Source organism: Dinoponera quadriceps, unplaced genomic scaffold (genome assembly GCF_001313825.1).
Source record: "Dinoponera quadriceps isolate SergipeBrazil2010 unplaced genomic scaffold, ASM131382v1 scaffold1270, whole genome shotgun sequence".
Classification (NCBI taxonomy): domain Eukaryota; kingdom Metazoa; phylum Arthropoda; class Insecta; order Hymenoptera; family Formicidae; genus Dinoponera; species Dinoponera quadriceps.
Genome location: NW_014555716.1, coordinates 1776977 through 1801159, shown reverse-complemented (window position 1 = coordinate 1801159; position 24183 = coordinate 1776977). Strand labels below are relative to the sequence as shown.

General features: G+C 35.7%; 3 protein-coding genes across 7 annotated transcripts; 2 read left to right on the top strand and 1 right to left on the bottom strand.

Annotated features, from left to right (window-relative positions):
• Window positions 1–848: 848 nt before the first annotated feature.
• On the bottom strand, window positions 849–9142 carry LOC106745243. Of its 2 annotated transcripts, none has more exons than XM_014620687.1 (6): window positions 9038–9142; window positions 8852–8955; window positions 8428–8792; window positions 8100–8228; window positions 6080–7083; window positions 849–4478 (listed from the first exon to the last, which is right to left on the bottom strand). In XM_014620687.1, exons 3-6 carry the CDS (start codon window positions 8765–8767, stop codon window positions 2829–2831), a joined length of 3123 nt encoding a protein of 1040 aa, XP_014476173.1. In that variant the 5' UTR covers window positions 8768–8792; window positions 8852–8955; window positions 9038–9142; the 3' UTR covers window positions 849–2828. The 2 variants fall into 2 exon arrangements, with proteins under 2 accessions (XP_014476173.1, XP_014476172.1); XM_014620686.1 differs by having other exon boundaries at window positions 8864–8955.
• On the top strand, window positions 6272–12167 carry LOC106745244 (autophagy protein 12-like). Of its 4 annotated transcripts, none has more exons than XM_014620689.1 (4): window positions 6272–6349; window positions 10477–10654; window positions 11744–11862; window positions 11974–12167. In XM_014620689.1, the coding sequence occupies exons 1-4, from the start codon at window positions 6335–6337 to the stop codon at window positions 12094–12096; spliced, it is 435 nt and encodes a 144-aa protein (XP_014476175.1). In that variant the 5' UTR covers window positions 6272–6334; the 3' UTR covers window positions 12097–12167. The 4 variants fall into 4 exon arrangements, with proteins under 4 accessions (XP_014476175.1, XP_014476174.1, XP_014476176.1 ...); XM_014620688.1 differs by having other exon boundaries at window positions 11726–11862; XM_014620690.1 differs by lacking the exon at window positions 6272–6349 and adding an exon at window positions 9640–9802 and having other exon boundaries at window positions 11726–11862.
• Window positions 12168–16210: 4043 nt separating this feature from the next.
• Window positions 16211–19091, top strand: LOC106745199 (SUN domain-containing protein 1-like). Its single transcript, XM_014620560.1, has 4 exons — window positions 16211–16360; window positions 17453–17620; window positions 18665–18926; window positions 19084–19091. The coding sequence occupies exons 1-4, from the start codon at window positions 16211–16213 to the stop codon at window positions 19089–19091; spliced, it is 588 nt and encodes a 195-aa protein (XP_014476046.1).
• The last annotated feature ends 5092 nt before the right edge of the window (window positions 19092–24183 follow it).

The window sequence follows — 24183 nt, the reverse complement described above, 5'->3', positions numbered from 1 at the left end:
AGTCTGCAATTATTGCAATAATAAGAAGCCGGATACTTTGATTAGAATTATTTATTTTTGATTAAAATCAAGCATATTTAAAACATATTACACTGTTGCAGTTCCATCTCACAAAGTATATGTTAAATATTTGCATTGCTATGTGCTCAGCATTTCTGTCTATCTGGATTATTTTTCCGATCAATAATAAAACGGATAAATTTGAAATAAATTTACAACGGATAACAAAAATATATAATTTATGCGTAGTAAAGCATATCGGTTCTTATTTATATAAAACACTGTCATACACCTACCTTGAAAGCAAGTAAGTTTTCGATACTTCAACCGGGCGTGTTCTACACACAACTGACACGACACGTCATCAATGTCCGCGACCTGAACGCAATTTCAGCATCGATAAGATTACTTGTTGGCTGGAATGTATACGGAGTCTGCGTATTCCTGCTCGGTTGACGGAACACCTAAATGTTAACGTGTAACCTAAACTCATACGTTTGCCAATGTTTGTAAATATAATTCTTTGTTTCGATTCCGCGAAAAACCTTGTAACGAGCGAAAAGAACCATGGAAAAATGTTATATAATTTTTAATTAAATTATCCTAAAATAAAATATACTAAATAGTATTATTTCTTTAATAAAATAAAATATGTTAAACAAAGTCTTCTTTTCTACAATTTAATTTTCTAAAATTTTCTCAAATTTAATTTAGGCGGATAAAATATTATATTTTTCTATTATTATATTATAAATATCTAAACCATTTTTTGTGTACGCTATATATATGTATTCCTACTATATAGACTGAAACGTCATTGTCAATTTTTATATTTTTGGAACCTTTTTATTGATAATAAAATAAAAAGGCACTTGTTTACAAATAATATTTGTTGATTGATACATTAGAAACGAAGTAAAAACGAGGAGTCTTCTTAATCTCCTTATATACTTCAAATAATATATTCTCTATTATTACAAATAACATAATTTCTACTATATAAATTGAATATATAACTTTTTTCTTGCGACAAACACGTAAGTTGCAGAATACAGAAGTTCATATTTGTAATTTCGTTTATTATAAAAATATGAGATTGCTCTCACGTAACAATTGTAATATTAAAAAAATGCAAATAATGTTTCCATAACAAATATTATATAATAAAATCCAAGTGATGCAAATAATAGATAAACAGATAATAGAACTTCTTAGCAAATACTATTCTGCTATATGCTTAATTCGAAAATCAACTATATATGTAACATTTTTCTACGGAATACGTATTATTTTAAGAATATACAAAAATAATCGAACGATTCAATTGTATAATTGACACTTTAACAATATAGATGCTGTATTTGTAAAATTTGTTCCCATAAATCAGTTCATCCCCAATAAGAACTTTAGACCGTATCGCTAACAGATTTCATTAATCGTATACTAAACGTATACTCGATTACACGTATAATTCGTATATTTAAACACTACGTGTTTCAACTCATGAACAGCGGTAGACAGAAAAGATGCGACACTTTTTCTCGATAAGTTTTGTATCTAAGGAGGAGAATGTATCTCCCGAGAATAACTGAGAGATAAAAAAATATGTTGCAACCTTTCTGTTCACCACTATACAATTAAAAGTTTTAATTGTTAACTTAAACATTTGCAATCGTTCGTTCCACGATCATTAAACTACAGATCTCTGATCGAAAAATAATATAAGTGGAAAAAAGACGGCGCGATTAAACAGTTATTAGGGAGAGTTGCAATTTTGTAAGTTAAAAATTTAAAAAGCGCGTGCGCGCGCCCACACACACAGGATGTCTCAAATCAACATGAACGAAGTTTGTGAGAGCAAATGAAGTGAATAAAAAAAAATCATGTACCATTTTGCAAAATTCACAATAGTTAATGAAAAATTAATTGACCTGAGACATCCGGTATATGGAAGGCAAAGTCGTAGCAAAGAGTTGATCGGTGACCGCATCATACATAAGTACGTAAGAACGTAAAATAGAGATGAGACTGTTGAATATAGAGACTAAAGATAGATTAGCCAGAAGACGTCAGTGGAAGACTTGATCTGCTACTTTTGCAGAAAACTTTTCCGTTCTTGACTTATTTTACAACAATTAGCTGTTACTTTACTGACAAGGGCCTCAGCTGTTTCATCGTTTTCGATTCAAACTTCACGCAGAAATGTGGGTGAAGTCAACAACATATTCTGCAAGTTACAGTCGCTGTCTTTACGTTGAAAAAAAAAAGGGGCAGTTTAATAACCTTCCCATGCAGAGTGTCTCAGAAACGGTCGAATATTTCGAATAAACGATACATTTTAGAAAGAAATGTTTCAGACAAAACTTGTTCAAATTACTTAGTAGAACAAGATGATATAATAAAACATAGTGGTTTCCATTGAAAAAACATTAGGTTGACATTGGTCTGATCTTGCTAACGCCACCCATGCTCATACCGCCACTGAAAGCGCTTTTCAAAACCTTAAAACTTTTGACCGAAACATTTTTTTCTAAAATACATTGTTCGTTGAAATATTTAATTGTTTCCAGATTTTTGGAATACCCTGCACGTTATTATTATACTGCCATTTTTTTCAACATAAAGATAGGGACTGTAACTTGCAGAATATATTATCGACTTGATCGACAACATTTCTGCACAGAGTTTGAATCGAAAATGATGAAGACATTTTCTTCGTAAGTTTTCAAGAATGACAGTACAAAAGAAGAAGAAAATAAAAGTAGGACGTTAAACATCGTTAAAAATTAAAGGCACCAGTCTGTTTGATTATTACCTTTGAACAGACCTTAACTTATTCCACAGGAGCGTGCCATTTTATTCGGCTTCGAGGAGCGAACGGTGCCGTCGATCGATGCCGTACCGCTCGACGTAATCGAACCCTGACGGGATATCACGCAGATCGGATGCATAGTGGCGGTAGTGTCGAGGAACTCCTCGTCGTTGTCCGAATCTACATTACTACTATCGTGCGCCGGTTTCTTCGCCATTATCAGATCGCTTACATACCGCTGTATCATGTTGCGAGTGATCGCACCGTTGTTGTGACCGCCCGTTATCGCCAACGATATGTCACCGATGCCCACAGCCTGACGCGTAGCGTACGCATCGGCATCATCCGAGAAGCGGACGTTACTTCTACGCTTGGTTTGCAGATCGTCGACGACGAATCCCATCGCTTCGCTCTTGTTGGTTCGCTTCGATACGCCTTCCTGTTCGATCAGCATGGCGGTGGTGAAGCCCATGGGAAATTTCGTCCGGCCGTGCGGATCATTCTTCAATGACGCTGCTTCATCGTCACTACCTTGTCTTCGTTGCATTACATCGCAACTTTTCGCGAACACTCGCGCTTTCTCTTCCGGGTTTTCTACCGGAGGCGGTGCGTTCGCTTTGGGGGCTGTAAATGTCGCGTTATACTCGTTATTCTCTTCTTTCCGCTCAGTCGATGATGCTTTCATCGGATAAGCTGAATCGAGTTGCCGGATACACGGATCTCGCCATCTCGCGCTATTCATCACGAGTCGCGCCAGTTGTTGGATGGTTTGCTTCGGGGCTTCGTCGGGATTGCGCGACGGCAACTTGATCGGCGTTGAGGAGTCGCACGGCTCGCAGGAATCCAGGTAATCGCGTCGAGCGGTGTTCAAGTGATGCATGCGTTCGTAGCCCTCGTCCCTCCTCAGCTTCTCCCCGTGATAGGGCGGGTCCAGTTCGCCGCAGGCGCGGCATTCGGCGTCGAGGAACGCCGCGGTCAGTACCACGATGGGAGTGGGTTCGCGCCGCGTGAACAGCCGTCGGCGCGCGCCGAGGATCATCGCCGTCTCCAGCCGCGCGTTCTCGATTCTCTCTTCCAGCTGCCGCTCCGCCTCCAACAGCTCGATGGTTTCGCGGATCAAACTTCGCGCGTCCACGTTCTGTCTGCCTAATTCTCTGACGATGCGTCTCTCCGCCGAGGATTGCATGCGAGCGTCGTTATTAGTGGAGATGGTTTGAAGACCGAGCCGTTGCTGGGCCTTCACGAAAGGCGACTGAGACACCGGGCCCAGTTTCGACCAGATCGTGCCGGGCTTTGGGTTGACCGGATGATTGGCGGTGATCGGGGAGACGACGCCAGGCCTGGTCGAGATGGGGTTGTGATTGATCAGCTCGACGTTCGAGCTCGGTATCGTGCACGGAATGCGACAGGGCTTCGGCGGGACCAGGTCTAACTTGGGCGGCACCATTCCGGGCTTCGGCGGCGGATGCAGGGAAGTTATCGCGGGAGGCGACGGCGAGCGCGACGGTGATGTCTCCTTACAAGGCTGTGTCGCCTTCTCGTTTTTGCTGAGTACCGTGGCGTGAACAACGTTCAACAAGTGATCCAGCCTGATCTCGAGTCTGTTTTGCCGATCTCTGTCCACGTCGAGGAATCGCGTCACCATGTCGTTCTGCGCGGCCAAAATCTGGAATATCGGAAAAATCATGAGAAAGACGTTACGCTTTACATTAATAAATCGGATAATCTACATCTAATAACGAAAAACAAGAGAGGAAAAATGGAACATGTCAGTAAGTTATTGAAAAATGAAAAGAACATATCGCATCCAGTGATTGCCTTAGATCATTTCAAATTTATCTAGATGAAGATTAAATGAAAGATTTATCTTAGATTAGATGAAGACTTTTAACCCCTTGGCCTACACGATATCTGCCAATTGCGCGAGCTATAGTAAACAAGAAAATCGGTCGCGCGCCGTGCCATTCAACTGTTCAGCCGTGTACCCGACTGGCGCAAAATGTATACCTTTCATGACATATATATTTCAGTGAAACGAAAGGAATTGTGAAATAATAAACAATGTTTAGGTACAAATAGTAATTTTAAGACGTCTAGGGTGCAATCATAATCAATCATGATCAGTTGACAAAAATAATTTATTATTTCAAAGTAGATAATGAATCAATAGCAATTTGTAAATGAATACTTAGTTAATTGAATGAAAATTAGTAGTCTTCAACTGTATGGTATCTTTCGAAACACTGAGGTACATGTAACGCAACGCGACAGTTCTTACATTCCCATGTAGTTTCACACCTTTTCTTATGTTTCGTACATACTTTGCAAGCTCTTGTTGGATTTTTCAATCAAAGGAAAAGTATTGGATGTGGAATAACTCCATTCGCTTGTTCGAATAATACGCGGCATCTTATGCACCAATTCCTCACCACGAGTCTGACTCGTGGCTTTTGTTTATGGCACAAATTCTTTACCACGAGTCAGACTCGTGGCTTTTGTTTATGGCACAAATTCTTTACCACGAGTCAGACTCGTGGTTTTCGCTTATGGCACAAATTTTTCATCACGAGTCAGACTCGTGGTTATAGGCCAAAGGGTTAATTTATTTAGATGAAAGATAAATGTCGGCACTTATCTAGATAATATTTTAGATATTTTTTTCATGAGACTTGAGAAAAATTTATAATAAAAATTACGTAAATCATAAAATTGTACAACGGTTAAATAATTCATCAACGTAACCGCTCTAAACTTAAGAATCTGACAAAAAAGACCAATGATAATTGACAGCTCACTCACAGTCGACAGTTTGATACAGGCTTAAAGTTGATTGATCAATTGAAACAAATGGTCTGTTCTTTTTAGTTGCACCGCTGAACTGGTGCGATAAGTTAGAGCGAGACAAAATGTCACACTGAGATATTTTGTCTCGCTCTAACTTATCGCACCAGTTCAGCGGTGCAACTAAAAAGAACAGACCAAAGGAGACAAAATCGAAATTTGTTGATTCGTTAATCTCCAATCTCTAGTCTAATACGGGCTTAACGCAGGTCCATACTATTTCATTCATTTTATCAAAAAGTGAATTCCGAATTAGGAGCATTATCTCATTTCAGATCATTTTGAGATAACACGTTTTGTATTTAAGATAAAGATATTTTGTATTTCTCCCATCTAGATCATCTATTTATTCATCTGGATGATTATTTAGATAATTTTATCTAGATAGCAGCAAACATTGATCGTATCGCGAGGTATATATCTCACCTTATTGACGACTTCATTCTGAGAATTAATTGCGCTCAGCACAAGCTGCTCCAATTTCTGCGCCTTCTTCTTCCTAAACGGCGCATTCGGCACGTTATCCGTATTTACGGCACTGTCTCTCGATTTCCCAATTTTTTCAGACGGAGTTGGCGAATCTAATAAATATTCCAATAACAGCGTGTCATCATTGCACGTTGCGTTATTCGTCACAACAGTTGTGTCCGTGTTGGGTACCGACATAGGATTGTCCATCGGATGGCCGGGCTGGCTGTAAGTCTCATTCAAATTGTGCGCTTTCTCATCGCTTTTCGACTGGCAGAAAGCATCATTCAGATTTTGCGACACGTCCGGCGAATATTCCGGCGACTGTGCGTCGACGTTGTTCTTATTACCGACGTCTGCCATGTAAACTAAGCGAGGCACGATGTCTCTATATTGTTTGTGTATTCTGTCCGTTGTCAGCAAATTCTGTCCAAAACTAATTTTACGCGGCTCCTGAGGCATCGCCCGATTGTCCAGGTGTAGCGTACTCTGCTGTGGTTGATTTTGCTGGCGTGCAACGCTTTCCGCGTTAGAATTCTGGACCATCATGTTGCTCTGCGTCATCACGCCGCCCGGCAAGCGTCGATTCATATGATTGAACACATTCTGTTGGAGACTGACGTCGTTCGTCGGCACATTGCGCGGCGGCAACTGCTGATGCCACACGCGATTTTGTTGAATATTCTGCTGCATGTTCTCCTGGATGATCTGATTCTGTACATTCTGCACGGTGTTTTGATAAGGAATCTCTCCGTACGGGTAGTGAGCCAACAGGTTTTGTCGATAATCTTCCTGCATCGGTTCCTCTATTATTGTATTCGTCTGTATCGCTTGATTGCCAATCTGGATCAAATGCTGCTTGTTAGTATTTAAGGCAATATCCCTTGTGGGTGAGAAAACTCCATATGGCCTGGCTATTATGGTTTCGTTTGATTCAGGCGAATCTGGATATTCATTTTCACCTACAAAGTAAAAAACAATGTGAATTTAGCATTAAACATATAAAATTATTTGCGAGATAACCAGTGTTTGCCTTAGACGATTTCAGATTCATTTAAATAAAGGTGAATTGAACATCCGAAAAATTCATTTTAGATGAGGTGAAGATAACCTCACTTTTATCTAGATGAAAGATAAGTAGCGCTACTTATCTTAATAATTTCAAAATTCAAATGATATTGTTTTCATGAGAGACTGTATACAAATTTATAATAAAACTACGCGTCATAAAATTGCACAACGGTTAAGTAATTTTTCAACGTAATCGCTCTAAATGTAAGGATCCAGTAAAAAAAACCAATAATCATTTATTGCTCACTAATCGCTGTGTTTTCTTAACGCAGTCATTATTTCAGTCTTCTTCTATACAACCCATATCAGATTATTAATCGTGAAAGCCGATCTGACAGGCGGTTACGATTGTTGACTCTTGAAGAGTCATATAGTCTATTGTAATTTGTCTATTAAGAGTTGGCAGTCGTAATTGGCAGTCGGGTCGACTTTCACAGTTGACAATTTGATACGGGTTTAAAGTGGATTGATCAATTGAAACAAATGATGTTGATTTTAGTTGCACTACTGAACTGGTACTGGTAATAAATTAGAGTGAAACAAATATATTTTGTCTCGCCCCAACTTATTGCACCGATTCAGCAATGCAACTACAAAGAACAGACCAAAGGAAACAAATACGAAATTTGTTGATTCGTTGAAATCTAATCTCCAATCCCTAGTCTGATACAGGCTTAATGCATAGGTCCATATTATTTCATTCGTTTTATCAAAAAATGAATTCAGAATATGAACCATAACATCATTTCAGATAATTTTTAGATAAGATAATCTGTTTTTCTTTATCTAAAATGAAAATGAATATATTTTATATTTCTTCCATTTAGACGATCTATTTATTCATCTGGATAAATATTTAGATAATTTTATCTGGATACCAGCAAACACTGAAGATAAATCCTCTTACATCCTATCATCCATGTGGGAGACAGAGCATCCGTTCGATGGAGTGACTGCACAGGCTCTTGGACTTTCAATCTCATTTGCAAATTCTTGTTCGTTTTCACATCCTTCGGCGGTGATTTCATATTTGCATCTGACGCAATAACACATAACATGAATATGTTTGCTTTACACGTCTATTTTTAAGAACAACATATACGAGAAAGAATACAATAACACTGCCTGCAAGATATCCCGAACAATGATATCTCAATAACCTAGAATATTCTAAACACTCTTCATGCCCTCTACCTTGAATCGCTTTGGAGAATCGATTGGAGAATTCTACTCACCCACCGTATCTATACCGTTGACATTGATCTGCTCCAAACGCTTGTTTCTCATCACCCTGTCGATGATCTCGTAGTACTGCTCCAAGCTGGAGCGCGTTCCCGCCTGCTTGGCTTCCTTGTAGCATACCAAGACCTGCTTCATGCGCGACCGGCACTGCTTGGCTCCGACATTGTAGCCCTTCTTGTGCATGTACCTCGCAACACTCTCCCAAATCACCTGCGGCCGCGGGGCATACTCGAGTTGTTTTTGCACCTGCCGGTCGGACCACACCGAGACCAACAGTGCGGTACTCTCGGGCGTCCACTTGTACTTTACACTCTCGCTAACCGTGTCAGACATCGCAGATCGAACAGAGATGGGTGAACTATAACAGAGGAAAATGGAATAAGTCTCTCGGAACTTCTCTCATTCAACTTCTCGTACATTTGTCCTTACGTGAAGTCTTTGCGGAGGTGACGCGAAATTTAACGAGTTACTTGCTCCTCCCGATAGTTTTCTTCTTATCCTACGAGTACTGATCTCCTCTCCTGATGGAGAGAACAAAACACAACACGATTCACACTTTCGTGATACTTCTACCACTACTTTTACTACAAAGTTCGTACTTACGCTATTTGAACGCACACCGATGCATGACATTCCACTGCCGTAACAACGAACGTGTAACCGACAACGATTCAAATTTTAAAGGGACTACCTATAGCGGTAGGTTCTTTAAAGAGTGCGTTCCGATGTACACTGGCAGTGTTGACAGTACTGAAAAATTATTTCGTTAGTCCCGGTCTACAATAGGTGCTTTAAGCTCCAAGCCATAAGAAATTGACCAATCATAGTCGAATTTTAGAAGAATAATCAATCGTGATTGGTCAATTTCTTAGCTTGGAGCTTAAATTCTCATTGTAGACCCCACTTTAAGTCTGTATTATATTAGAATTGAGATTGGATTGATATTTGACTAATCAGAGCAAGTTTTAATTAAACATGAATTTATTTAAACTAGCTCTGATTGGTCAAATTTCAATCGAATGTTAATCCTAATCTATAGTGTGATATGGGCCTTAGTCCAGGTCTCCAATAGGTACTTTAAGTTTAAGCCTTAGGAAATTAACGAATCAGAATCGAATATGAGGAGAATAATCGACTGTGATTGGACAATTTCTTAAGGCTTAGAGCTTAAATTCTCATTGTAAATACCGTTTTAGAGAGAATTCACATTTTGATAGAGAAGCAGAAGCTAATCAGAACTCGCTCTGATAGTGAGCTAGATAAATTTCAATAAGTAAATTATAAGTTAACAACATACCTTGCGTAGGGGCCTTTTCTAATTTTCACTGTTTTCATTTAGTATAAAACAGTCTCATCGCACACACTTTAGTAAGGCGAAGATTTAATACTTATATTTATTTAATACCATCATTTAATACCACGAAGCATGTTCATATCGCAACATTTCATCGGTATGACAGGTTTCTTAACCTATTAAGTTATCAACTTTGACGATTATTAACTCACTTCGCGAGGCAGAGCGACACTTTTTCTGCCAAATTCTTTCATTTCGTGCAAAAACGCGTCGAATAAGCGTAATTTCATCGATATTTGTGCTGATGTAGCTAAACTAAATAATTACCGAAATTGTTTACAACTTGCTATGTAAAATGATAAATGTCCTCTTTTCATATGTAAATTTCTCGAATTTGTACAATCAGTTCAGCTAAAAAAAGGACAGACTATTTGTCTTGTCGAACAGATTTTCCAACTAATAGGTTACTATTTTTCTGCTAAAACCACTCAGTATTAGCAAACAATAATTTTAAATTCTCGAAACATTCTTCTGTGTACAAAAACAAAATGTTTTATTCTTATTATAAAATTCTTATATAAAGTCAAACATATGAGACCTAAAATTATATAATTGTTAAAATTGTTTACTCTTAATTTCTAATTCATTCAACATCTTATATTTTATTTTTAAATATATTTGATACTATAAGAGATGTTTCTTTTATATTTGTAGTCTGTGAATATAATTAAATATAATTGTATAATAGGATTACTATTGTACTATGGCCACCAAAGAAGAAGGAAACAATCTGTCAACTGAAACAAAAGCTGAAGATATACCAGATAATTCAGCAACTGAAGATGTTCCAACTAGTTTGGAGACCATCCCTGAAGGAACTGCAATACGAAATGGGACTCAAACTATGCCAAAGGACAAAGCAAAAAGTAATCTTATTTATTTATATATACAAGATGTCCCAAATTAATCTTGGTTCCCATGGTATGCAAGTAGAATGGGTGAAACTGAGCAGAAGTCCTATACCATTTTGCAAATAACACGCAAAGTTTTATGTTATCAATGATTGAAATGGCCATGCATAGAGGCTTCTTTAATTAATAATTCAACAATTTGTATGTTATTTGCAAAATAGACAGACTTTTTTGTTTCGAATAGTCTAATCTAGTAGTCAAGTATATGACAACATTGTTTCAAATAATCTAATCTAGTAATCAAGTATATGACAACTATTGTACCTAACAAGTTTAAGGTTCAAAGTTCAATATACTAATGTCTGTCGTTAGGTACAATAATTGTCATATATTTGTAGATTAAACCACTCCGAACAAAAAAGTTTTTTTTTAACATTTTGCAAATAACACGCAAATTGTTGAATTATTAATTAAAGAAGCTTCTATACATAGCCATTTTCAATCATTAATAACTCGAAATCATGTGTATTATTTGCAAAATGGTATAGGACTTTTCTGCTCAGTTTCACCTGTTCTACTTGTACACCACGGGAATCAAGATTAGCTTGGGACATCCTATATATAAAATATCCAACACATATATGAATGTTTATATGCAAATGGAGCTTATTAATCTAAATCAGGCCTGTAACCAGTATGCATTTTTCTATGGATTCCCGACCGCTACTCTCATTCCTCTCATTTCATAGCATCTCAGCCACTCAGAGATATAAGACGCTTAATTTCAGAGATGATGTTAACTAAAAATTGTATAGGGATTTGATGAATGTTGCCCTACTTTGCTATTCGCTGTTTAAATTGGTATTATTATTGTTATATTATTGTTGTATATTATCATTACTGTTATTATTGTTATTATAATAAATGTATTGTAAAGTTGATAACATTTTAAATAGTAGACAGCACACAGGGCAACACTCGTTAAGTCCCCATATGATTTCTAGCCAATACTATCAGCTATTTCTAACAGCTAATACTGTCAGCCATCTTGCTTGAAACAACCTGTATATTTATATAATTTAACAGTTGATATATTGCTAAAAGCAACTGCTAACGCACCAATCATGAAGCAGAAGAAATGGTCGGTCTGCCAGGAAAATCCTATTGGACGAATCTCGGACTTTATAAAGAAATATCTCAAGTTGGATCCGAATGAGAGATTAGTAAGTAGTCGAACTGTTACCTTCTAATTTTTTTCAATGATAATAATTCAATAATAATTCACCGAAAAAAAAATAATAAAATAATAATGTAATAATATATTTTTCTTTTAGTTTCTCTATGTTAATCAGACATTTGCACCTTCTCCGGACCAAACAGTTAAAAATTTGTACGATTGTTATGGCACAGATGGAAAATTGATCATTCATTATTGTAAAAGTCAAGCCTGGGGTTAAATATTATAAAGGTTTATATATATAATTTTTATATATTATTATAATTTAATATATTATTATATAAATTAATTGAAATAATGAAACAAAACTTACTTATATTTTACAATATATGTGTGTGTGTGTGTGTGTGTGTGTGTGCGTGTATGAGAGAGAGAGAGAGAGAGAGAGAGAGAGAGAGAGAGAGAGAGAGAGAGAGAGAACGTTCATATCTTACTTGACGATTAAATATCTATCTGCATACATATGCTTTTCTATCTAATCCTGTAGGAGTATCTTATTCAATCAATAATTTACAACTTGACGTGTACATGAATTTATATAATTTAATCCGAAAATATTCTTATTTATTTTAATAAATTATATATAATTAGACGCCGGAAGATCCTCGTCCCGGTTAACATCACCATACGCCGGATAGCGCGCTGTTAATCCTGGTCTACAATAGGTACTTTAATAAATAAGAAATTGATCAATCACAGTCGAATTATAGAAGAAAAACCAATTATAATTAGTCAATTTCTTAAATCTTACGCATTAAATTCTCATTGTAGACCCCGCTTTAGTGTCGCTCTACAATAGGTATTTTAAACATTAAGTCTTAAGAAATTGACCAATCACAGTCGAATGTAAAGAGAATAATTAACTGTGATTGCTCAATTTTTTAAGGCTTAAAGTTTAAAGCATCTATTGTAGACTAAAACTTAAGTAATTAAATGTTTAGCGTTACAATATCATCATAAATCTTCTCCTCTAGTATGAATTCGTGAAACTTTTCCAATAGAAAAGTATATAGAAACGTTAACTTTTCACGAGTATATATACTAGGGGAAAAGATTTATGATCGGCCATCTGGGTGTAATCGTTCATATAATTTCATGTGAAAAATTTCACTTTCCGCTTTGTCGATTCCGCGTAAACTTTTTCACCGTTCGTGTGATTATGTAATTCTGAATGTATGAAAAGTAAAAATTTCTAAACACGATTAATGGTATGATATGGATGAAACGAGCCTATTAGAATATCCAGCCAACATCTAACTTTAAAAATAACGCTATAACCTCAGAAATGTTATATTTCTTGCATTTCAGCGTAGTAGTAAGATTGTATACTAGATCAGTCATATCCCGAAATTCTCAATTTTTTTTCTTTTTATTAGCTAATGAGAGAGAGAGAGAGAGAGAGAGAGAGAGAGAGGGAGAGAGTACGGAATGAAATTACACTTAAAAATATTAATTTAATCAATGAAATAAACATTATTTTAATATTAAAATGAAATGATTGGATGATGAAATCAGATTGATGAATAAAAGAAAATAATAATTTTCGAGACTTTTCAAATCTCCCTTTTTTTAGTCGTCTACTTACAGCATCCCCCCTCCCTCCCTCAAAACTTTTTTTAGCTACGCCACTAGTTAAATCTACATATTTCACAAGTTACTGCTTGAAATGAAAGATGGCAAATACTCTTATCATTTTCTCGACTTACTTTTATCACTTTTCTCGTTGTAGTAATATATCAGTCGCAAATTACTGAACGTTTTGTATAACAGATTGTTTATTTCGATTGTCGCATTTCACTTATTTGCTAATATCGATTACTTATCCGGACTATCAATAATTACTGATGGTCGCTTAATCTCTGACACGTCCAACGAAAGTAGCCCTGTTGTAAGAAGCATCCGGCATGCATTAATCCGAGCGACTTTTACCGGCACGTTTTATCGTGTTTCGTAAGCATTCGGGCTACATTATTATGCGACGACGCCAATGAGCGCGCGGAATACTTTCTGTTGTGTTAATGCGGGGAATTGTCCGGACGCACTTCCGGCCCTCACCTGCGACCAGCGGCCTGCTTGGTACGCGAAATTCGCCAAGCCCTTCGCTTTTTGCGTCATCACGTCAATGCTCGGTACGGAAATTCGACCTTGTGAAATAATCGTGAGATCTCGATGAAACGAACCTCCCCAGTAAGCAAGAAATCGTTAACACAACATTATTGCAATATTTTGTAACGTTTTCAAGTATGTAGTTCTTAATGTTGTACACAACGTCATTGTTAACAATATTTGACCCAAACATTGAAAATAATATTTATACAATATGATCTTTTTAATATTTAGAAATAAAATATTATATTATCAATATTTTAACAGTTTAACACATTCGCTGCCAAGCTCCTCGGGTATAGTTTGTTCTACCAAGCTACCAAACGTCGCCTTATTCACAAGCCAGGGGTTCAAATTAATGCGCTTATACTACGGATTAACTTGAGCTTGGCATAGGAGGTCGATAATTGGCATATGACCATATTTATAGTTAGTTTGTGAGGCTCATATACTAACTATGAGTATACTCATAGTTGGCAGCGCACGTATTAAAAATACTTATAAAATATTATGTCAAAATGTTCATAAAATTCATATAAAATCAATGTTTCGAAAGATTGATTTAATGTTTCTCGCTTACTGGATTTCTTTCTCATTCGATCCATAAGATTCGATAGAGAGATATCTAACGAGTGAAAAAGCACGAATATTTTTAGCGATGTCCGTGTCCCATCTCTGTGATAAATATTCCGCCAGTGCTTCGTTCAAGGTGGTCAAGGCAGACTTGGGAAGTCTGAAGGCTCACCTGGGAACTCTCTCGGTATCAGTTTACTGTCGATAAAATTATATACGTATTATATTATATATTTTCTATATTATATTTATTATATTTTATTATATATTAATTATATATATCACGTACACACAAATAATATTTTTCTAATATCTTCTAAAATTTCTCATTTATCGCATATTTATGAGAATCCCAATTTTATTAAAATGTACATTAAATTTGTTACTTCAATTGACGCACCATCTTTGTGCCTTTCACGTGATTTTCACGCGCAAAATTACATTAGCTGGAGATAAGGAATGTGATAGAAATGCACGACGAGCTGAAAAACAAATTCAAGGAGGTAGATGATATGATCCCAAAAATGTCGGAAGCTATTATCGAGTTGCGAAACGAAGTGTCTGAGGGTAAGAAAGGTGCAGATTACAAATGTTGACTGGAAGTCACATTTGGTCACGATACGGTGGCATTTCTCTGGTGTCCGATATATACATATAATACAATAAATTAATTAATTAATTAAATTTTTTATTTAAACATATATTATGTTACTTCATTTCAATATCTCTATTTGAATTTCAGAAGATAATTTGCTCAATATAACATCTCTAATGTCAATAAGACATAATTAAAATATCATTTGAAGTTACTCGGCTATTTGAAATGCGACATATTGCAGTAATGTTACTGTAATATTTCAATGTTATTCATAAACGTGTAATATAACCGTAATATCTGTAATATTCTAATTTAATTTAATTTATTTTATTTTATTTTATTTTATTAAAGTTAAATATATAGAATGACATACTGTATGTCGGTGAGCTTTCGCTTGTAACAAAGCGCAAAAGCCTTTTTTTTATATTATTCGCGTGCATTCGCATGATTATTTGCTATTCCTTTTATTTTTATCCTCTGTTCACAAACGTCATGTCTTTTGTCGGCTTTTTAATATTTACCATAGATATGAATAAAATAGAAATGAGTCTGCATACGAAGAACTTGCTGAAGGTTTTATCATCAGAGACCATTAAAAATATGGTGAAGAATGAACTGGAGACGTACGATGCCGACAAGACTGGAAGAACGGATTATGCTCTCGAAAGTTCAGGTTTTGCTCCATTTTATAGTCCATTTTTATTGTATTTATTCTCTCTCTCTCTCTCTCATACACGCGTCTCCTGCACAGAATGTGCTTAAAAAGCAACCATATAATATGCTAATAATTTTGTGCGTAAAATGTAGCCTTTCAACTGTTCTTTTTAATCGATTCACGAAAACTTGCGTTAGATTTTTCTGGCACATCTTAACTTTTTATGAAAAAACCTCTTTTTAACCCGAAACACACTACAAGAGAAGTCATAACAAGTAAATTTCGATACATTTTTGTAAATTCCAGAATCATTCTCCGGAAGTTTTCTCTCGAAAATAAAGATGAATAGTTTAGACTCAAGTGAAAAAGTAGAATATAAGCGCAACTTTCTGTTTCCTCTTTATGACGTATTTTCATGAGAAGCCCCGGTCCGTAGGCGGTGAAATCCTTTCGACGCGAGATACCGAACTATACTCAACCGGTGCGTCCATGTTCAACTTATTCAGTACACCACGTTGTCAGCAACAGAATACCCCGCGAGCGGTGATACAGGTTATCTGTTATCAGTGTTTGCCGATATCTAGATAAAATTATCTAAATAATCAAGATGAATAAATGGATAATCTTTACCTTTATCTAGATGGGAGAAATACTAAATATATTCACCTTCATCTTAGATAGATAAACATGTTATCTCAATTAAAAATGATCTGAAATAGTGTTATGGTCCATATTCTGAGCTCACTTTTCGATAAAATGAATGGAATAATATGGACCTATGCGTTAAGTCTGTATCAAACTAGGGATTGGAAATTAGATTTCAACGAATCAACAAATTTCGGTTTTGTCTCCTTTGATTTATTCTTTTTAGCTGCACTGCTAAACTATTGCTTTAATAATTTACCGCCAGTCAAAACACACTTGTCTCACGCATAGACATATAATAACACGCATAGTCATATAATAACTGCGCGGTCTCAACGTCTCCCTTTGTTAGAACACGTCAGAAAATAGAAAGAGATAGTTGCTGTACGGATAACATTCCGTCGTTTTCGCGTAGTAAGATAAAGAAGCCTTCATAGTGGGGCTGAAATTCCTACTCCATTCGTTATCAGACGAAGTCGGAATGGTACCCGTACAGCAACTATCTTACTGTAGCATTTAACGACTCTTCGGCCGAGTGCGCAGTCTAGTTATTATACGTCTATGGTCTCATATGGCCATGTATGTGATGCTTCTATATGGCTGCCGCAGCAGTTTTCCTATAAGTGGGAGTAAACCTGACACTGAAAGATAGAAGATGAACAGTTATTGGATGTATAGGAAAGAGTGGGAGAAGTGTTCATGCGCAAGCGTGGCGACAAAATATAAACAGATCTATTAACCCATTTGCATCATTCGGAAAAGTGGGAAATTGGCCCATATCACCAAAATTTTTTTTATCGTATAAAGATAGAAATGTTTTAAAATGCTTTCATTTAAATAAGTTAAAAGCAAAATCATCTTCATCTCATCTAAGATGAATTTTTCGGATTTTCACCGTATCTTTATCTAGATAAATCTGAAATCATCTAAGGCAAATACTGCCTGTTATATTTAATCTTAATATCGTACTAATCCTCCGTAATATATAATATTTATCAGACAGGCGTTCTGCCAGGCGAATGCTGGGCCTTCAAAGGCAGTAGCGGCAGCGTGGTGATACGATTACTTGGCCACGTACACGTGTCCGGGATCAGTCTCGAGCACATCTCCTCGTTGATATCCCCGACCGGTGAGACCGACACCGCACCTCGAGATTTCTCTGTTTGGGTGTGTGCTCATGTTTAAAATATCTGATTAATTTAAAATATTGGATTGTCTATAGTGAGTTTGTCTTCCTTCGGGACACAACCTAATTTTATCATTTAAGCACACACACGCGTGCACACACACACACACACACACACACACACACAGAGCAGCACACATAATTGCTGAAATAAAAAAAGTTGCAACACTTTTATCCCGATGAACCTTAGAATGCATCTGGTATCTAATAAAAAAATTTATTTTCTCAGAATAATTGAAGAATAAATTCTTACATTAAATGCGGATACACATTACGAAACTTATTGAAAAAAGTGTCGCAATCTCTAATTCCANTATATATATATATATATATATATATATATATATATATATATATATATATATATATATATATATATATATATATATATATATATATATATATATATATATATATATATATATATATATATATATATATATATATATATATATATATATATATATATATATATATATATATATATATATATATATATATATATATATATATATATATATATATATATATATATATATATATATATATATATATATATATATATATATATATATATATATATATATATATATATATATATATATATATTAATGGATATATATATATATATATATATATATATATATATATAAATTATGAAATTTGAGAAAATTATAATGAGAAGTGAGAATAAACTTAAAAGTTTGATATTTTTAGAAAATCTGAATACACCATAATAAAAAAACGTTAGATATCCATTAAACTTTGTTTACGATCATATTTTGTATACTTCATAGTGTAATATAGAAGATATTCGTTAGAAATTAAAAAATTCTATTACTTTCGAGGGGTAATTTCTTAAACGTCGAGATACGCACATAATAAACTATGATTCTTATACTTTTTTATGTTCTATGATATATTCAAAGCCTATCAAAATCGGCGAGGGACACTTTTGACTGTTCCCTTGTAAGTCACTATTTGTAGCTGTATATATGTTATTACATTTACTGTACTATTTTCAGGGTCAGACCGATTTGGAAGACAAAATACCCTTCTTATTCGGCAAGTTCACATATCACAATACTGGTCCTCCGTTGCAATACTTCGAAGTGCAGGTGAAACATTTCATGCAATTGTTTTTAATTAAATATTCGTCATCTAAATTGAATTCTTTCGCTACGGAAGCCGCATATGTACATTTCCAGAATTGTAGCCTCATTTCTCAGAATGGCGCGTATACAGAGTGTAAATTAATTCGCGCTTATTCTCTCTCTCTCTCCTCTCTCTCTCTTTCATTCTTTTATATTAATTAATTAATTTCTTAATAAATGTTATGAGGATTGTGAAACGAGATTGCAAAAAAAAGGATTTTCTCACCTATTTTAATGCGCCTTGCCTGCATATGAGCGTTAATATGATGTGATTGTGACATACCTTGTAGAAATGTAAAGATGAAACTTTTATCAATCATTACTATTGTCATCCAGAAAATTATGTTTGCTCATTTTTTTTAATATTTTTGATTTTCCGTTGCGGTGTATAATTTAGATTGAATTAACTCGAAACTGATTTTATATTTGCACAAATGTAAGTTTGAATTATTCTTCCGCATGGACTATTTAAATAAGCCGCGTGCCCTTAGATACTGATAGCATTCCAAAATCCAACACGCGAATATGCTTTTCGACTGAACCGCGTCACAACAAAATGGTTGATTATCGATATATGTGTTAAAATGTTAAATATAAAATTGATTGCAGAATCGGACGATGCAGCCGTACGAGATAATCGAAGTGAAAATTCACTCAAACAGTGGTAATCCAGAATATACGTGTATCTACAGAATACGAGTACACGGCACGCTTGATCGAGCACAATCGTAAATATTGTACGCAACAGGTATTTGAAAATAAGTTTTCTAAAATTATCAGGTGTACAAGTTAATTCGGTGCCTGCAATTCTAGTTCAAATTAAAAATTTTTTCCCGTGCTATGGTGATTTGAAATTGCCAACCTTAAGCTTTAAGAAGCACTACAATAGTTGACGGTCTTGTCGACGTAATCCCAAAAAACAGTAATTATCACGATGTTGTTCGAAAAGAAGCATCCGAGGTACCACATCCTTTTTGCACTCTGGTTGAATAAAAATGCTGCTCAGTCTATTGAGATGATTCGTTTCGCTTTGGGTGAAAGTGCCGTGACTCATAAAACTTGTAAAAAAACCCTTTATCGGCAATAGAACTAGGCAAGTAATTCTGTTGCGATAACGCGCGATTATATACGCAGAAGGATCTCATCATCATCATCTGTGCATTAGGCTGAGAAATTCTCTCTCATGTGGCTCATTCGCCAGATCCAGCCCCATCAGATTACCACCTATTTCGCTTTAACATCATCTGGCGGATTACGCATTTTAAAAACAGTTGACGAGGTCCGAAAAAGCATTGATGACTTTATCAAGTCAAAACCGCCAAATTTTTTCCGCGAGGGCATTCATCAGCCGCCTGATAGATGGAATAAAGCCATAGAAAATAATGGAAATTATTTCGAACGTTGAACTTGCATTTGACTTTTTGTAAATAAACTTCGAATTTCATAAAAAAAAGCGCCGAATTAATTTGTACACCTAATACATGCCGCAGAATACAATTCGTAATTTAATTCAAGGGGCTTTCTCGTCACGGCTCTGCGGATCTTATTGACGAATGCCGAACGCGTTCTTTCGCCTGACTAATTAAAAAATCCACCGTCGCCGTTATGTAACATCGACCGGCCATGCGAATGTAAATCAGGATGATAGGCTAACGTCGAATAAAGACAATAAACCGGCTCAGTGTAATCGTCATTCGACTTTTATTACATTTGTACATATTTAATTCTCTCCGTTTTCTCTCCCGAACATCTCCGCGTTCTCACCGTGCGTCATACATGTGCCGCTACATTCTATCGCGCGCGCCCTGGCTTCGCCGGTCGTCTCCGGACCGAGGCCGAAAGAGTTTCTCATCGCCGACGAGCGCATACATGCACGTAGAAACATCAGGCAGACAAAAAGGACGCTTATCGGCGGCCCTACGGACTCCGACTAGTACAATGTTTTATCGTAATTAAAATAGCACATTATATATCTAGAACCAGCAACAGTCTGATTTTTCGCGCGCGCGTGTGTGTACGTGTGTGTGTTGTTTCTGGGTTTTTTTTCTCTATTCTTCTTCTCTTTTTAACTCGAAGATTATGCATTTCCCTTTCTACGGGAGAAGAATAGACTCAAGAGGCACACAGCGAGTTTCGATACGATATTCATTCTCTCTCTCTCTCTCTCTCTCTCCATCCCTCCCTTCCTTGCTCCCTCCCTCCCTCCCTCCCTCTCTTCCTCACTCTCTCTCTTTTCCTTCTTCTTTCAATTACGTATGCATACATACACAAATAGTCATGACTAAACGACCATTTTGTCATTTCTTTGTCATTCAGCAAATCGGCGTGCTTCTCTAAATATTTTTTTTGTTTTTTTCTTGTCTTTATGTTCTTTATGTTCTTTTTTTGTTTTTACAATAAATAATTGCTAAACTATCGATACGTGTGTGCAGCTGATCGGCGAACTGGCACGCGATCACGATCGCGACACGCTGCTAGAGTAATTATAATTCGGAGGTCAGTCATCTAACGCTATCGAGCTATCGAGAGCCGGTCGTGGTGCCGAAGAGACGCGCGTATAATATATAGTATAATATAAGTAAATAGAAATGCACGTGGAATGGCACATGGAGATGCGTAGTTAACATAATCTGACGTAGCGATCTGACGGAGCTTTCTGTTGCTCGTTGCACTCCTGTCTGTATCATCATCTGTTCTATATTTTCTCGCACGCGCCGTTTCCAACCGAAGTTTGCCACTAGAATGGCTAAATCAAATTAAATCTCAGCAACATTTCAACCAACAAAGACCGTCCACTTCGAAAACAATCGATCGAAGCATATAGCAATGCAATATGGATAAGAAATAAATGCAAGATAACAGTGGCATAGCCAAGTGGGGACTGCAGCTTCCCCGAAATTCTAAATAATTTTTTTTTGATTAGCTAATGAGCAAGAGAGAGAGAGAGAAAGATAGAGGAGGAGGGAGGGAGAGAGAGAGAGAGAGAGAGAGAGAGAGAGAGAGAGAAGCATACAGAATGAAATTACACTCAAAAATATTAATTTAATTAATGAAATAAATTATTATTTCAATATTAAAAGGAAATAATTGATGATGAAATTGAATTGGTGAATGAAAGAAAATAATTTTTTAAGACTTCCAAAATTTCCTTTTTTTCTAATCGTCCACTTACAGATCCCCCNCCCCCCCCTCCGCGATTTCCTAGTTGCGCCACTGCAAGATAATATAGGAAACACAAAGTATTATAAAAGGCAGTCTAATTATTATATAGAATGTTCCATGACTTTAATGAGTGAAAAAGTATCTTCGCAGGATCAATTTAAGTAAAAAAATGTAGAACACAAGCCAATTTGCAACGATTAGAAATACTGCAAAACGTTCGAAGTTCACGAGTATATAGTTACTTATAGCGTTTTATTATTGGAAATAGAAAAGTCGAATTAAATAAGGGAAATATTAAAAAAACCATAATGATCAGATGAATTGTTAAAAAAGATGTTCTTCGGCAGTAGTATATAATAATAAAAAGAAATTATGTAAAAAGAATTAAGTATCAAGATTACATAAATTTTATTGCACAAATCGAATAAAATCAAATAAAAATTTATATATTTTGATTTTATCATCGTTCTTAATATATTAATATCAATATATATATGTACTATTAAATTCAAGTAAATATAATGTTATTTGCAAGTATTTATTCAAACAAATTATTTTATTGAAGGTCTATTTGATTGTCTTGACTACTCGCTATGACTGTCCTTGTTCAATGACGTCAGAATAAAAAAAACGCATGCCAAAAATTCTTGCGTTATATGTTCGAATAAAAAGATGTACCCACGAAATAGCATTTATGATTCAGCACATCAAAATTAAAAAAATTGTCCGAACACTTTTCTTTCACTCGAACAATCAATAAACAGTCATAAAATTAACATTGACAATATGATGAGAAAAGTAGTTTTAGAAAGAAAGGTTTTACATCAAGTTAGTTTTGCGACTATTATCGATTGTTTGAGTAAAAGGAAAATGTTCGGACAATTTTACAAGTGTGCTGAATTGATCAGAAATGTCACTTTTTGAGTGTATCTTTTTATCTGAACGTATAATCTAATATATCAAGAACTAATATATCAAGAATTCTTGTCATATGTCTTCTCGCTTCTTCGTTATTAAAAAAAGACAGTCATAGCAGTCGGGAACCTTAATTGAGTAAACGTTTCCTGAAACTACTACATTTTAATCTCAGTGTAGTCAATGCGAATTAAAGTCATATTTATAAAACACTTCTTAGCTAAATTGATTTCGGGAAGATATTCCTTCAGTTTGTGCAGCCTGAAACACTTCGATTACATGATTACTTTGCATAAGGAAGAAAGCACATACTGTCCTACTAAAGTTCAGTTCTTCTTAGTCGTTCTTCTTAATCATTCTAGTATGTGTAAACGAAATTTCCGTGAAACCATCGCGTGTTTGTGTGCGCGACATATTTCTATCTTAAATTCGATGATGAGAGTCTTCGTTCACGCCGACGGGAATAATTAACGATAAAATTGACAGGAATTCCGTTTGAGAGACTCAACGCGGAAATTACACTCGAACCGGAGACTCTGTTAGGCTTTTCGATCGAAACACTGTTGACCGAGTGACGAATTTCGACGATTACTATCGTTTGCTTCTTTCTTTTGCCTTTTTATTCTTTCTTCGAAGTAACATCTGGCGCACTTCGACGTCGATAATTAGCTTCGTTACATCTTCGACGAGGGTCATCGGTTTCGCTTTCGCAACTAACGAAACTAAAAGAAGAGAAAGAGGAGGAATCGTAAGCACCACCACCGCACGAAGGTTCGTCAACGTTCTTAAAAGGCATAGAGTTGTCTGCTTTGTTTTTTTCTTCTTTGTTTCGCTTAAATTTACTTCGACAATCGTTAAATATTACCGTACGCGGTAGTATCAAAATAAACCACACCAAGTGTAGAGTATAGAATTATTCGTATATATATATATACAGGGTGGACCATTTTAATCCATCTAGTCGAATATTTCGAAAACCAAGCCCGGGAGAGAAAAATTTTTCAGACAAAAGTTATTTGGTTTCGAGGGGACCATAAGACGGTATCATTGGTTTGACCTTGAAGAATTATTTGAAAGTCACATGAAGGTCACCTCAATTTTTTTTAATGGCATTCTCTATTTTTTATTACATATTCTTGTAGTTGATTTCGAGAGCTTTCCAAAACACTATAATGAAATGTTTTTTCATTAAGTACTTTTCGAGTTATAAAGCTCCAAAGTTGCAATTTGAAAATGCATGATGTGCTCTTTGACGTCCTAAACGGCCTTGGCGAGCTCTTAGTTCGAGGTCCCGGATTGTAGTATGATTCGGA